At 40.2% G+C, this 16,227-nt stretch overlaps 1 protein-coding gene across 1 annotated transcript in view; it reads right to left on the bottom strand.

Annotated features, from left to right (window-relative positions):
* Nucleotides 1–3,378, bottom strand: part of GALNT5 (polypeptide N-acetylgalactosaminyltransferase 5) — a 41,929-nt gene extending 38,551 nt beyond the window's left edge. The window contains exon 1 of the mRNA XM_059392750.1: nucleotides 1,928–3,378. Coding sequence (XP_059248733.1) covers nucleotides 1,928–3,378 — 1,451 coding nt within the window. The remainder of the gene's footprint in view (nucleotides 1–1,927) is intronic.
* Between the last annotated feature and the right edge of the window lie 12,849 nt (nucleotides 3,379–16,227).

Genomic DNA, 16,227 nt, shown 5'->3' with positions numbered 1-16,227 from the left:
CTCTTCCCCAGGTTCCAAAGCAGTCTGTCAGACCACCGAAAGGACATCAAAATGGAGCTACTTGACCTACTGCTTCATTCTGTGGCATTTTGTGTTCCAAACTGGCAAATTTACATATGCATACATAAATATATGTGTGACATGTGATATACAGCATTTCAGATCAGAGCTGGTCCCACATAACTTTTAGGATCCTTTTGGGGGGTAATCAGCCAGCGATAAAGAGCACAGCCTAATTCTGAGCATGGATTTTAAAAATTTCTTTACATTTACTGCTCTATGACCACAGACAATATAACTTCCCATGGCCTCGGTTTTATCATCTTTATTTTGGGCATATTTGTGTTGTTCCCCATGTTCTGAGTTTTAGGAGAAAAGGACATGAGTGGCACGGTCCTTAGCCTAGCAGGTATTGGTGCTTAACTGATAGCTACCTGCCAGTGGCTGAAAGAGTTGAAGATAGATAGATAGATAAAACATCATCATGAAGAGGCTCCTCTTACTAATATGAGAGGCTCATCTATACCTGCCTTCCTCCTAGTAACTGGCCACTTAGATCATAAACAAGAGTTTTTCACTGAGGCCAAACAAGGCCATTGGCTTACCTACCCAGGTGTTAATTCCGAATTATGACATTCCATAATTCCAACTTGAAGGCAAACATCGTTTAGCTCAGGAAATGACGATCAAGGCCTACATGGAACCGTATTGTCAATTAATGGATAGTGAACATATGACTACTAAAAAGAACCAGGAACCGGGCTCGTGGGTGGCTCAGTGGGTTAAGTCGCTGCCTTCGGCTCAGGTCGTGATCTCAGGGTCCTGGGATCGAGTCCCACAGAGGGCTCTCTGCTCAGCAGGGAGCCTGCTGCCCCTCTCTCTCTGCCTGCCTCTCTGCCTACTTGTGATCTCTCTCTCTGTCTAATAAATAAATAAAATCTTTAAAAAATAAAAATAAAAAAAAGAACCAGGAACCAAACTGCATTTGGATCAGATGAGATATTTGTGATTTGATCCACATCCCTGTGGTGTAGTTACAGGACTTTAATTCATTGAAGAGCTGGCTCGTGTAGGCTCATTGGGCAGCTTTGGAGCTGTGCTGCCTTGGGAAAGTGATAAAATTTCAGAGGGCCCTCATCTATGAATTTGAACCCATCATATCTACTGGCTCCTATCTGGGGGCTCTTATGCAGTTCATGTGATGTGTATGCAGGCTCTTTGTAAATGGTGAAATTCTAAACGTATAAGTGGTTCTTGATATGCTCTTATACATCCTGCAGATGTTACAAGCTATTGATTGATTGCTTTTCCCAACATTATTTTTCCCTCTATAACTAAACTCTTATAATATCTACCATCCCACCTACAAAGGATATTACATTTTAGGGAGTAAAGTCATTTCTTCAGTTCCTATTATGGTGATCATTACTCATGATTAGGTGGAATTCTCCTGGTTAGAATATAATTCCAGGGAGGCCTAGAAGGCTCCTTTTATTTGTGCTCATTTCCCAAATATATTCCTGACACCCTTGCTAATAATGTAAAGTTCTGAAATTGGGAATCCATGTCATTGTCACTATTTTAATGGAATTACATTTTAAGTTCTACCATTCATATAGACCTTATTAGGAATTAAGTTCATCAATAGTCTTAATAGGTTTTCAGTAGAGGAAAGGAATGGGGCATAAGCTAATAAGGGTGAGAGCCAAAATCTCAGAGAAGTTAAGTGTAGAGAGAGAACACAGTGGGTATGCTCTATCTGAATTTTTCTCTGTTTGAATGGTGGACTATCTGGGCTCTGTCTCACGATTAATGTTGCTTTCCTTCTCTAGGTGACCAAAAATATGCAAAATTACCTAGAAATAAATCTTCTCTACAAGGGCCAAAATACTTCAGGTGGAAGAAAGAGAAGAGAAATGGATCTTACCCAACAGGTCTGGTGTCTTCAATGGCTCTGTCCACTGGGATCAAATCGCTGAGGTAGACATTGAAGTTTCCTTCTTTCCATCTTCTTTCTGCCTCCTTCTCCTTTCCACGGGGAACCACTACAGGCCGTCCAAATTGGCCTGGAGCTTTGGCGTCCCTTGGAGAAAGTGTCACATCAATTCTTAACACATGGTGCAGTCCATGTTCTTCAGGTAACAAGGCTTTTATGTGACTTTGGTTGAGTTCTGGAAGTTGGGCCTTGGCAGTCAAGTCAATTCTTGCTGGCTCTAGCCCCTCAGCTAAGGCTTGATGAGACTGAGTTACCATTGCTCTCTGTGGAGCAAGTGTGGGGAAAGATGTTTCACTTCTATTCCCAGAAATGTGTTTCCCTCGGCTTTCACCCAAAATAATAGGGAGCACAGTTTTGTTTTTAAGACTGGGGGCCTGTTTGGAGTCTGTCTGGAGCTCCTCCTCCTTGGTTATAATCACAACGTGGCTTTCAGAGAAACTGAATTTCTTCCCACCAGCCACTTTGGCTCCATCATCCTTTGGCAAGCCTCCCAATAGTACTTCGTTAATAGATTGCTTCTTTGAGCGATTTGAGTTGGCAATAAACTTGGAAAAGGGAAGGCTCTTATTGGCTCCACGTTTATTTGAATCTAGTTCTCTGCTCTGAGTCTCAGTTTTATTTAAGGCTATAGCTTCCCTAGATTTTGGCAACAATGGGCCGGCAGGGTGTGTCCTCTCATTTGCTACTGCCTGTGATTGCTGCTTTGATCCGTCAGTATTAGGTCTGATGGTCACATTTGGATTTCTTTCGGCTGCTTGTTTTGATGTGTCACTGCCGAGACCATGACTCTTCCAGGCTTCCTGGTTTACACCGGCAGGTCCCGTGTGTACAGAGATTTCGGCCAAATGAGTTTCTCTTGCAGCTATGAATGGGGTTTTCTGAGTCCCCTGAGTTCTCATTTGCTTTGCCAAGCGGCGAGAATAGGCTTCAGGTCTGAGGTCCTGCCCTTCTGAGTTCTCCTTGGTAAAACTCACTGGAAGGGTCTGTAGGTACTCAGGATGCCACAAAGGGGCAACCTTGCCCCTTTCTGGGGCGTTCTGCCTTTTTCTTTCCTTCTGGGTTTGGTCCAAGTCATCCTCAACCTTGAGCATACTCTTTTCAGTTTTTCTAAAGTTCTCTTTACCCCATATGCCCCTCCCGTGTCCCCTCAGTGGGGGCTTCATCTCTTTTATGCTGCTGTAAAGGATCTTCATTTGGTCTGGCTGAACTCGGAATCCTACCCGCTCCCTCCTGACGATGTCTTCCTTGAGGACCCGAGTGTTGATCTCACTGAATGACAGGCGGAGAGCTGCCATGTCAAAGAGCAGCCAGATGACAGAAGCGACAAATATAAATGCCAGGACTCGCCCACTTCCTCGGAAAAACTTTCGAATCTTGTTCATGGTGCAGAGGCTTTGCTTGCTGCCTACCCTCCCTTGGAGCCTGCTTACCTTGAGCCGAGAGAGAGCTGAAGTAGCAGCGGAGGCAGCAGAGTTGCCAGAAATGCCCCCTCCCCTGAACACAGCAGGAAACAGCAGTCCAAGAGGGGAAAGCTCAGCTCCTACTGCTTGTCAGTCTCTGCCTGCGTGGCATTTCCCAGCGGAGCATCTGTGCCTGCTCAGCTGGCCCCTGGCTAAACCGTGCTAAACACTGTCCTTAGGTCACTCTGGAAGCAGTCAATTCCAGCCACCAGACAGTTCAACATATCACTTGTCTCCCCGAGCCCACGTCCACCGTCCTATGAGCCCAAGAAAAGGTGGGGGCCGGGCTGGGGCTGCCACTTCTCTCCTGCCAGCGCTCTGCTCCGTCTGTACGCTGTAACTCAACACCACTTCTCATAAGGAAAACATTTCAAGCCATTACCCAGAAAACTTCATTCAGCTCTCACCTTCCGTGTTATGTGAGAGTGTGTATGTTTTTTTGGCAATTAAAGGGAAAGAAAACTTGAAGGGCATGTGTTCCTGGTTTGTAACCCCACCTACCCCATGCCTGCTCATTAACCCTGTTGTGTCCAGGTCTCTGAATGATCTGGTCCAGCAAATAATCTCTGACCTTCCTGTTTTGGCTTTGAGAGGCAACAGCTTAAAGAAGGGGTCTAACATGATCTCAATTCCAGTAGTGGATATTTAATTATTCAATGGTTTTCCTTGAGTGAAAAGCAAAACGTTTCTTTAGAAGTCAATGGTGTTTTAAAATGACTTTATTTTCATTATTAGATCGACGAGACATCAACTTAGTTTGTCATACTGTTGTAAAAGCTTCTAAACTCTTACCCTCAGTTACCACATTTATCTTGTCACAGAGCAGTAACAAATACCTTGCAGAGTGTCCTGACTTGGGGAGGCACTGGGGGGCTGGCAGAGCAGTGGTCGCCATGCAGGTTTCATGTTAGGCTCACTCTAAAGAGGTCCCCCGGCCCCTAATTTTGATTGATTGATGGGGGGCGAGGGCAGCGACAGCAGTTGGTCTGGTGTTGTGCTTTTTTTTTTTTTTTTAATTCATTTATTTGACAGACAGAGATCACAAGCAGGCAGAGAGGCAGAGAGAGAGAGAGAGAGGAGGAAGCAGGCTCCCCACTGAGCAGAGAATCCGATGCGGGGCTCTATCCCAGGACCCTGGGATCATGACCTCAGCCAAAGGCAGAGGCTTTAACCCACTGAGCCACCCAGGCGCCCCAGGTGTTGTGCTCTTAAGAAGCTTCCCAGGTCTTTATAATGTACAGTCAAACGTGAGAAATACTGGTTTAGAATAAAATACCTCTTATTTTCTTTTAAAGATTTTATTTATTTATTTGACAGAAAGAGCACAGAAGCAAGAGGAGTGGCAGAGGGGGAGGGAGAAAGAGACTCCCCACTGAGCAGGGAGCCCAACATGGGGCTCAATCCCAGGACCCCAGGATTCTTACTGAGCTGAAGGCAGCTGCTTAATGACAGAGTCACCCAGGTGCCCCATGTTTTTTGTTTGTTTTTGAGCACTGCTTATAATTTTTGTGAAATTCCCTCCCAGACAGAGTAAAACTAAATCAAAATCTGCATTTTTAACATCTCCTGTTAAAAACATTACCCATGAAGTTTGAGAAGCACTTTCCAGGAGCCCTGTTCTCCTGGGAACTTTGAGGGATCTGTAGACGGCAATACCACTTATTACTCTAGTGTTGGGAGCCCATAGTGTCTCTGTTATCAGGTAAATTTAGCCCCCTACAGACTTGGGAAGGGAAGAAGGACAAAGTCTGAATTCTCTATATGTCTGCATTACCTTCTGTAGCATTTGGTCTTTAAATTTGTACCTTGCCCCAAAGGAGAAAAGCCTGATAAATGCAGCTGTGGTAACATGTGTCTTGAATCCGTGATTCTCCTTTTTATTCAGTGCCTGCTTACTCTGGTTTGGATTGTCCACATGGAGGACAGCATTGGTATCTCAGTCATTTCCTGCCTGCTATGATTCATCCACCTTTCCAATATTTGTTATGTTTTATGGCTTAGGTCCTGTGTTAAGTGTTGAGAGATATGGAGTAAAAGGACATAGCTCTTGGGCATCTGGGTGGCTCAGTGGGTTAAGCCTCTGCCTTTGGCTCAGGTCATGATCTCAGGGTCCTGGAATCCAGCCCCACATCGGACTCTCTGCTCAGCAGGGAACATGCTCCCCCCGCCCCCGCCCACCTTTCTGCCTACTTGTAATCTCTCTCTCTGTCAAATAAATAAATAAAATCTTAAAAACAAAAAAGGACATAGCTCTTGTCTTGGAGATCTCACCCTCTATTGGTGGATACAGACAGGTAGGAGGGTTTACAGGGGACATGATAAGTAATATGAGAGAATAATCTAATGGATTCTATAGGGATCTAGCTAAGTTCTGGGCTGCATGAATAATTTTTGAAGAAACTATCCTTAGACTTGAGGGGTGAATGAGAACATAATTGTTTCTGCTTGTATTGTGGTCCAAGAAAAGAAATACTATTTGGATGGTGAAAGGCAGCTAAATTAGCAAAATCATAGAAGTGAAGACAGAGTACATACAGTACATGAGGGGAAAGCACAAATGTCTGAGAACAAGCACGACTGGAAACATAGGCTTTGCCATGAATGGGCATGAGTTTGTGTGTGTGTGTGAGGGGGGATGGGCCCAAATGTCCCAAACACTTTATTAATCTTTTTCATTTGAATATCTCACTCAATCTCCAAAAAACCCAATAGAGGAGATGCAGTGAGAACTATCACTCTATTATCAAAGAAACAGAGCTGCGAGAGGTGAAACCAGTTGCAGTAGAAAAGGAGGATTTGGATCTGGAATAAATGACCGTGCGATGCTATAGTCCATGTACTTAAATGCCACATGGTACTGCTTCTCTCTAGCTGTCTAATCTTGTAAGTTAGTTAATTTTGTATGTTTACTCTGTGATTTAAAAAAAAGAAAATAAATTCTACCTTGCAGGTAAATGTAAAGATTAGAGAAAACAATTGAAATTTCTTGTTATATTGAACGATGTAGTCGCTGCCTCTGATACGGTTGCTGATATTTCGTGTGATAGGAGTATGGGGAGCATGGGGGAGACAACATACCATCTCTTCTCGAAAATCAAATAAGACTGATGACTAACATGCTTTTGGCAACAGGGCTAGAAGGATATTTGAGTATTTTATTTTTGGCTTCCTGTTCTTAATTCCTTTATTTTGGATTCGATCAATGAACAGTTTCACTATATGACCAAAATATTGAAGTAGGTAACTTTGTTTCTGCGTCCTAATAACTTTAAAATGCCACTGAATAGAACACCTTCGACATCAAACGTAGTACAACTATTTAGGATCCAAGTTCCAAAATAAAGTGAGAAATTGTTTTTCATATGATGGATATATGGTTTACATTACAATATTGCTTTAGATATGAAAGCAGAATGCTTTGGAATATTTTACTATCCAAGATTTAAATCTTGTCCAACCACATCCCCAACTCAAATGGCAGCTGGAATTAGTCAAACTCCTGTTAGAAAAGTCAACACTTATTACATCCTTACTAATCTTGACAGCTTTAAAACACTGCTTGAAAAATATCCTAAGTCTTTTATATTTATTTGATCTAAGAACAATGGTTTCTTTCTCTCTCTCTCTGGTCTGTCTATATAAATTAAAAATATAAAGCACTTGCAACAGGAGGAAAAATTGCTAAGAAAATTAAAGGAAGGTCTTGGCTTATCTACCTTAGGCAAAATTACTTACTAACTCTGGCTTAGTTTTGAGTTTTAACTGATGTAGAATACAGAATAAGACATGAAGAGTACATAAGAAAGAAAAGAAATGTTGACCTAGTCCCTTGCAACAGAAGGAGTAGATTGGCAGATTTGGTCTAAAGTACTGACTTGACCATTAATAGACATGATCATGGATAGGATCACACAGGAAGGAGCTCCTTTAAAGGCCTCTTCCAGCCACTTCTCCATTTTTTCTCCCTGGCGAGTCTATAAGAATCTGTAGGAATGACAGAATTTGGTTATAAGGTACATTATAGTCCTAATGCGATGGATCTTCAGGAACCCGACAATAATTTCTGGTGGCCTCCAGGAACTATACATATCTCCTCTTTTCCCTCTCTTATCTGGACATATGGTGTTCATACCAATGACAGAGTGTAGATAAAAAGAAATAGAAAACAAAGAAATTAAGAAATTCTATACTTAATAGAAGTCAAAACACATATTATCCAACAGAAGACCTTTCATATAGGTAAATGATGCTGTTTTTTATTTTAGTTGTATTTATTTCCATGTTACCATCATAAACCTAAATAGAGGGGTGAGTTGACTATTTAAGATACTTCTGGCTATCATCCTAAATCATAGATTTAGCTACTTAAATTTCTTAAAAATCTATACATACTTAGTTGGAGTGACTATCAGTCAAAAAATATTGAGTAATGAAGTAATCCTTGGGAGGCTTTTGGAGGTGCTATTCTAATTTTCATTCTGACTTCAACTTCTAGTAAAAAAATAAAAATAGGGGCGCCTGGGTGGCTCAGTGGGTTAATGCCTCTGCCTTCAGCTCAGGTCATGATCCCTGGGTCCTGGAATCAAGCCCCGCAACAGTCTCTCTGCTCGGCAGGGGACCTGCTTCCTCCTCTCTCTTTGCCTGCCTCTCTGCCTACTTGTGTCTGTCAAATAAATAAATAAAATATTAAAAAAAATAAAAATAGTTTAAGCTTTTTCTCTATAAAATGGCTATATCAAAGAGGGAGTGCTCTCCTTTACTTGGTTGCTGTCAAATACCATATTAACAAAAACCTTTTATTGAAAATTACTGAATGCCTGCCACTAGGTTCTCCTGGACTAGATCACAGACTGTTCAACAGGAAAGCTCTGTTTTTAGAGTAGGATCTGAACCTTTATACTACTTCTATGGCAAATATCTCTGAATCATCCTCATTGTTAATTGAAGATTAATAAACACGTTTTTATTTCTAGCCTCAAACTTCCCTAGTGGAAATACAGAATCTTAGAAGTACTGATTCTAGTTCTCTGGATTTGCAATAGTGTTACTTTTTCAGGATATTTGAGTGTTGCTTGAATATATATGTATATTCCAATTAATATCTGTTTTCTTTAATGATTTTTACTTAACTGCTTAGCCCTAAGTACAAAAGATATAAAAAGGAAAAATGCATCTAGGCATATATTTTATGGAGAATAATGATAATTTATAGGTGTATCACTGAATTTGAATTTAGATTTAAATTTAAAGAATCTAGTTAAAGACAATATGGGATGAAGTTATTATTCATTTGAGAAATTCAAGTGGGAAAGTCAAATAAATATTATGCATCATTTTGGTTTCTTATTTTAATATGGTCATTTTTTTCCTTCAAAATTCTTTTTTTTTTTTTTTTTGAGGAAAAAGGTGTATTTAGTAAGATACCACCATCCTGTGAATAAAATCTACAAAAAAAGAGAGAAGATTGAAAGTTATAATTTTGAGACTGGAGTTATTGCAAAATCCATGGATAGACTAAAAATACAAATCAGAATCTTATTCTATTTTAACCAGTTCTTCCAAAGAAGATGGTTGACTATAAATTCTGGCAGCCATCTAAGCATTGGTGTATGTCTTCTTCTTCAGAAGTTTTGGAAGCTGATTAAGAAATAGAGCACTACATCGAAAACTAATGACGTACTGTATAGTGACTAACAAACATAATTTTAAAAAAATGGCCTCAGTGGCTAAGGCCCACAGAAGGAGAGCTGCTGTAATATTCTTTTAGACATTTGTTCTTGAAAAAGATTGCCTGGGGCACCTGTGTGGCTCAGTCAGTTAAGCATCTGCCATCAGCTCAGGTCATGGTCCCAGGATGCTGGGATGGAGTCCAGCATTGGGCTCCCCACTCAGCAGTGAGCCTGCTTCTCCCTTTCCCTCTATTGCTCCCCTTTGTGCTCTCTCTCTCTTTCTGCATCAAATAAAATAAATAAATAAAATATTAAAAAAAAAAAGAAAAAACAGTGTTGGGATTCTTCAAAAAAAATTAATAGAATTACCTTATGATCCAGTAATTCCACTATTGGGTGTTTACCCAAATAAAACAAAAATACTAATTTGAAAAAATATATGCACCCCTATGTTTTTTATAGCGTTATTTGTAATAGCCAAAATAAAGAAGCAACCCAAATGTCCATTGATAGATGAATGGATAAAGATAATGTCACACACACACACACACACACAAACACACACAGGAATATTACTCATAAAAAGGGAAATCTTGTCATTTGCAATAACATGATGGATCTAGAAAGTGTAATGCTAAGTAAAATAAGTCAATCAGAGAAAGACAAATACTGTATGATCTCACTTATGTGGAATTTAGGAAACAAAATGAATGAACAAAGAAAAAAAGACAAAAAAAAGACCTATTTTTTTTTCTTTCAAATTTTTATTTAACTTCGGATTAGTCCACATATAGTATTGTATTAGTTTCAGGGGCAGAATTTAGTGACTCATCAGTTTCAGATAACCCCCAGTGCTCATTACATTAAGTGCCTTCCTTAATGGCCATGATCAAATTACCTTATACCCCACCCCCACATTCCCTCCAGCAACTCTCAGTTTGTTCCCTACAGTTAGCAGTCTCTTATGGTTTGCCTGCCTCTCTGTCTTTACCATATTTTATTTTTCAACAGATTCTTAAATACAGAGAAACTGGTGGTTGCCAGAGGGGAGGTGGGTGGAGGGATGGGTTAGATTTAAAGGGATTAAGAGTAGAGTTATCTTGATGAGCACTGAAAAAATGTTTAGAATTGTTAAATGATTATATTTATACCTGAAACTAATATAACACTGTATGTTATTTATACTTGAATAATGTATGTGTGTGTATATACACGCATCTATATAAAACTCTGTGTGTGTGTGTGTATGTGTGTGTGTGTGTGTGTAACAAATATTTATTGAGTACCTACCATGCAGTAGGCTTTGGGAAAACAAAGAAACTGAAGCTCATAGTTTAGTGTAGTTCTCAATTTTCTTGTACATCAAAAAAGCTCATGGGGAGCAATTGTTAAAATATAGATTTCCGAGTTCTATCCTCAGAGATTTTGAGGTCAGATGTAGGACTTAGGAATCTAGATTTTTAAATTAGATTATTGGATGATTCTGACACAGGTGAACCAAGAAACATGCTTTGAAGCTCAGTGGTTCAATGGCAGAGGCAAATATATTAATATTAAAGGACAAAAGTGAAACAAGCAACTGATTTATTGAGGGTGCTTGAGAAAGCTTCTGGTGGTGATGACAAATGAAGGATAGTTGGAAGAAAGGCAGGCAGGAACAAGGGACCCCTCTATAAGAGGAAACCATCCTTAAGAGGATTTTGCACCACTCTGGAAGAAATTTTGCACCCTTTCCCACTGGATTTATAGGTGACAGGTGCATGGAGGGTTAATCAGATTAAAAAAGCCTGCCAACAAGTCCATAAAACCCCCAAGATTTAGAAATTCTGGTGGCAACCCTCTCCCAGTCCCCTCCCTCTACAGGAGCTTTGTACTATCACTCAAAAAACTTCACCTTGCTGCTCACCACTCTTCATATGGTCTACCTCTTCATTCTTTTGAAGTGGCATGACCAAGAACTGTGGGCATTGAAGGAAAAGAAATCCCAAAACAATTGTGTGTGAATTCACCTTATGGATAGGGAGGATTCCAGACCCAGATTCAGGGCAAAATTTTGCCAGGGTCCCTTTCCAAGAATGATGGTGAAGGCTTTAGAAGTATGTGAAGGAAGGGTGAGAGGGGTGGGGGAAACAGAACTCAATGCTTAGGAGTGATGAAGTTTTAGAATGTAAGTGAGGTTTGGTGGGGTCCAGAGCCAATGACCAAGAAAGAATTCTTGAGACATCTTTGGTGCAAAATGGTGGCTTATTATAGCATGGGGACAGGACCCATGGGCACAAAGAGCTGCTGCCCCTGGGTTGTGAGGAGTGGTCCATTATATGCTTGTGAGTTGGGAGGGGGTCAGGGATGGTGTAAGTCTCTAAGGAAATTTGGAAGCAAGGTTTCCAGGACCTTGAGGGGCTAGCTATTGTTGGGAAAAAGTTATTTATTACTGGTAATAAAACCATTGTCGTGAGACCCTTTAGATGTGTATCAGTGGGCCATATGTTTGGGAATGATTGTCAACATTATCGTGGAGGGTTTAGAGATAAAAGAAGTTTCCAAAGGAATTGTTAAAGTAGACTGACAGGACCCTGGCTGAGGGTAGGGGTCAGTCAGGCTAGGATTGCTCTTTGCCTGTAATAAAGCCCCAAGGTGGAGGTAGTTGAGTCCCTAAAAGAATGTCACTCTGCCTGTTTCAAGGCCTTGTCAGTGGGTAAGGAAATCTAATAATTTTTCTTCTGCTTCTGTTTCCCACATCAGGAGGGTTTGGTAATCAATTATAATTTCTCCGTGAGTGGGAGAAGGAATATGGCATAAATGCAGGGAGTACAGAGCAAACTCAAGATTTCTACTCAGGTGACTGGGTGCATATATTTTTATCCAGTGATTCCCCAACTTTAGCATGAACCAGGATCACCCAGAGGACTAGTGGCCCCACTCCCAAAGTTTCTGATTGAGTGGGTTTGGAGGGAGTCCCAGAATTAACTTGTAATTTATGATAAATTCCCTAATGAGGCTAATTGTGCTAGTCAGGCGACCACACTTGGAGAAACATTGGCTTTTGCCAAGAATGAGGACAGTAGAGGAGAAATAAATGTGTGGAGGATGATGATGATTTTGATTGGTCATGTTGAGTTTCAGATGCCAATGGATATTTGATTAAATATGCTCTTTGCTTAAAAAAAAAAAGTGTTTTGGATTTCAAGAAAGAAGTCAGGGCTCAAGCCCTCTGTGAAGTCATAAGCATATGTTTAATATTGTATGCATAAGGTTACTCTAATATGGCAAAGAGCACAAGCCATGAAAATGGCTGGGAAACTTGTATAAATAAGGTAGAAGAAGTGTACAATAAAAAAGAATGAGAAAGAATAGCAAGCAGGAAGGCTGGACAAGAATAATGTCATGAGATCCCATGGAGGAGAGAATGGAAGACAGTCAACAAGGTCAGAGGTGTCTAAGAAGTTAAGCCAAATATATTCTAAATATAGTCTTTTAGATTTTTTAGTTCACAGTTCTTCAGTGGGCTTCCAGCGAATCTGTTTCTATTGAGATAAAATCCATATAAGAAAATTAAATTAAAGTGAATAATTTAGTGCCTCTTAATACAGTCACAGTGTTGTATAAGCACCACCTCTATCTAGCCCCCCAAATTTTATCATCCTAACAGGACACCCACATCTTTAAGCAGGACCTGGAAAACCGAATCTGCTTTCTGTCTCTATGTATTTACTTATTCTGGATATTTCATGTAAATGGAATCATACAATATGTGACCTTTTCACAATTTTCCAGGCACTGAGAATACAAGAGTGACTAAACCAGAGAGGTTTCCATCCTCTTGTAGTTCACACTCTAGGGGGAGATACACAACTAAATTACCTGACAAAAAGTACAATTTTAGTTATTGATGCATGCTAGAGAGTGAAATAAAAGGGAATAGAGATGAAGAAGGATAGAAACCATGCATGCTTCTTTAGAGAGATAATATCTAAGCAGAAACATGAACTAAATGAGAAAGTGTATGAAACATCCTGGGGAAGAGATTGCAGGTGAAGAAAGCAGAAAAAGCCAAGACCTGAAATTGAACCCAAGCCTGGAGCGTGGGGTATGGTTAGAAATGCGAGAGCAGCTGGAGTGGAAGGGGTGAGAACTGGAGTTAAAAGAGGTGAATTTAGGGGCGGCTAGGTGGCTCAGTGGGTTAAAGCCTCTGCCTTCAGTGCAGGTCATGATCCCAGGGACCTGGGATCGAGTCCCGCATCGGGCTCTCTGCTCAGCAGGGAGCCTGCTTCCTCCTCTCTCTCTGCCTGCCTCTCTGCCTACTTGTGATCTCTGTATGTCAAATAAATAAATAAAAAATCTTAAAAAAAAAAAAAAGAGGTGAATTTGGAGAGGTAGGCAGGAACCAGATTTCCTAGCTAGATTATTGTATATACGATTGAATTGGCTGAAAGAGTGGACTAGAATTCATGGCATTACATAGATTACTTCAGTTAGTCTTTTTAAAAAATCAGCTGGGTGGAATAGGTGCTAATATCTCCATTTTACAGGTAAGAAAACTGCAGCACAGTGAGCTTAAGTAACTTGCCAAAGCTCACACAACCAGTGAAGCATGGGTGGGTATAGAATGTGAACCCAGGTAGTCTGGATCCACACCAGTTTTTCTCAATCTCCTTTTCATTATCAGACCCCATTCCTTGGCAGAAAAATAAATTAAAACTCTCCCTGAAGAAATAAATTAATCACTAAGAATTACTATTTTATTGAGTAGAGTTGAACTTTGGAAGACCAAAAACAGTTGTAATATTTTAGAACTTTTTGTCTACAAAGAACCAATTTTTACCCCTTGAAGGGCAACATCATTTCTTTGAGAAAAAAAATGCATGCACTGTACTGTAATGCCTCTCATAAGCACATAACTTATGGTAAAATGTATATAAATCTTATAAATAAAGGAATACTTTTTCTTATAAATAAATAATGTCTTTTAAATAAACACCTTCATTGTAAAATTTTCTTACAAGTAAAGGAATAAAAAGGAGGAGACAGTAACTTGATGAGACTGTCTTTTATTTGAGGATGGAGATTACCTGAATGTTTTTCAAGAGTAAGGCAGGAAAATGGTAAGATGGAAGATAAAGTAGAGATAAGGCCTTATCAGACGAAAGTGAAGTCCTAGAGGAGACATAAAATAGGCCTAAGAACTCAGGTGGATGATTTAATTCATTAGCAAAGACTAGGGGCATGTTTGATTTTGATATTGTAACTGTTTCAGGGCAGATAAAAATGAATGGAAGCAAAGGAAGTTGGGGGAATTGTGCCCAAAAGCTTCAGATTGTTTTAAATAAGTACAAGGCAGACAAGACAAGTTGGGTACCAATGAGAAAGGGGTCAATGCACTTGGCAAAAGGTTGGAATCAGTTATGAAGAGAAAGAAAAGGGTCTAACTCAGAACAAGAGTAAGAATTGTCAGAAAACTTTGCAAGTCTTATTGACATTTAAACCAATGTCTCTAATCCAGGGGAAAACAGATCGAGTGACAATAGAACAGAGTGGGGATCTGGACAGTCACACAGCATTCATGGCAGAGTGACAGAGGGTGATGGGAAGCAGAAACAGAGTGGTGATTCCTTTCTTTTCTTTTTCCTTTTCTTTTCTTTTCTTTTATTTTCTTTTCTTCTCTCTCCTCTCCTCTCCTCTCCTCTTTTTTCTTTTTAAGAAGACTTCATACCTGAGGTGGAGCCCGATAGTGGAGCTTGAACTCACCACCCTGAGATCAAGACCTGAGCTGAGATCAAGAATCAGAGGTTTAATTGCTTGAGCCACCTAGGCACCCCCCGAGTGGTGATTTCTGACCAGCTTGGTGGGAAGCAGGATTTCATGGAACACTTCTTACCTCTTACAGGAAGTGGAATGCCTGGATCTTGAAGAATTTCATAGAACCTGTACAGATTAGAATAGGAAGTAGATACTGTTTTTGTTTGTTTGCTTGTTTGTTTTTTGTTTTGGTTTTTTGGTTTTTTTTATTTTTTATTTTTTATTTTTTCTGTTGCTGTTTGCTTTTTTTGGTGGAAGGAGATATACAATGATGACCGCAGATGTGCAAGGGATTTATCTTTTGAAAATCTATTACCAATGATATAAAAATTCTTCCCGCATTACTTTTGGCAGAAACTGGATTAATCTTCAGCTGCTCTTTGACATCACTCACTTAAAAGTTTCATTGTCTCATATGTAGAGCTTGGGTTAAGAGAACAGAGATGTGGGCAAGTTTTTGGCCAAAGCAAAGTTGCCAGCTGCAATGGAATGAGCACCTGGTGCCCCCAAGGAGCTCCACATGCCCTTGTAGGGCCCCCTCTGTGGTATTCTCTGTGTCTACACAAAAATGCCTTCAGAACATATCCTGACACTGTTTTCTCTTCTCATCCTTCCTATTCTGGAATCTTCCTGTTCTCTCTATCACCTCCATTTTAGCAAAGAAAAGAGGAGTAGAAAAAGAAGTGTCAGGGGAGGAGCAGATAGCAGGAGCTATGGAGGGCATACGAGGGCACTTTTCATGTGCTGTGAAGAAGTGGGATGAAATTAAAGCCTTTCAAACACAGCAAGATGCTGTTTCTTCTTTCCCCCACTCCCCCCACCAACTCAACTTCTGCCCCCAGGAGAAAGATCAAAATAACTTTCTGTGGGATGAAATGCTGACAATGACTTTGGATCCAATTACATTATCATAACCTGGAAACAACCCTTTCATTTGAGGCTTGCTAAAGTACTGAACTGTGAAACTGAAATCCCAATGTGAGAAATGAAAGAGATTTGAACTCAAGGCCTTTTGGACATTTCCCTCAATATCAAAGTAGATTTTTCAAATCTGCAAACAAGATAGGAAAGGGTCAAGTGATGCACTAACTGAGAAATGGTGGAAACAATACCTCATTGGAAATGAACCTTAAAAAGGAAAAGACAAATAGGTTCAGGTTAACGTCAGGCTTGTAGTTAATCACAGGATCTGAATTTTGTTTACATCATCACACAGTTTCAGAGTTACTCAGGTCCTCTGATGCAGCGTGTCTAAGTGAAATGGAAAATGAAGATTAATTAATTACTCAATGCTGGGCACATTGGC

This window comes from Mustela nigripes, chromosome 3 (genome assembly GCF_022355385.1).
Source record: "Mustela nigripes isolate SB6536 chromosome 3, MUSNIG.SB6536, whole genome shotgun sequence".
Taxonomy (NCBI): Eukaryota; Metazoa; Chordata; class Mammalia; order Carnivora; family Mustelidae; genus Mustela; species Mustela nigripes.
Note: the sequence above shows the minus strand (reverse complement) of the source record. Positions and strands in the feature narration are given on the sequence as shown.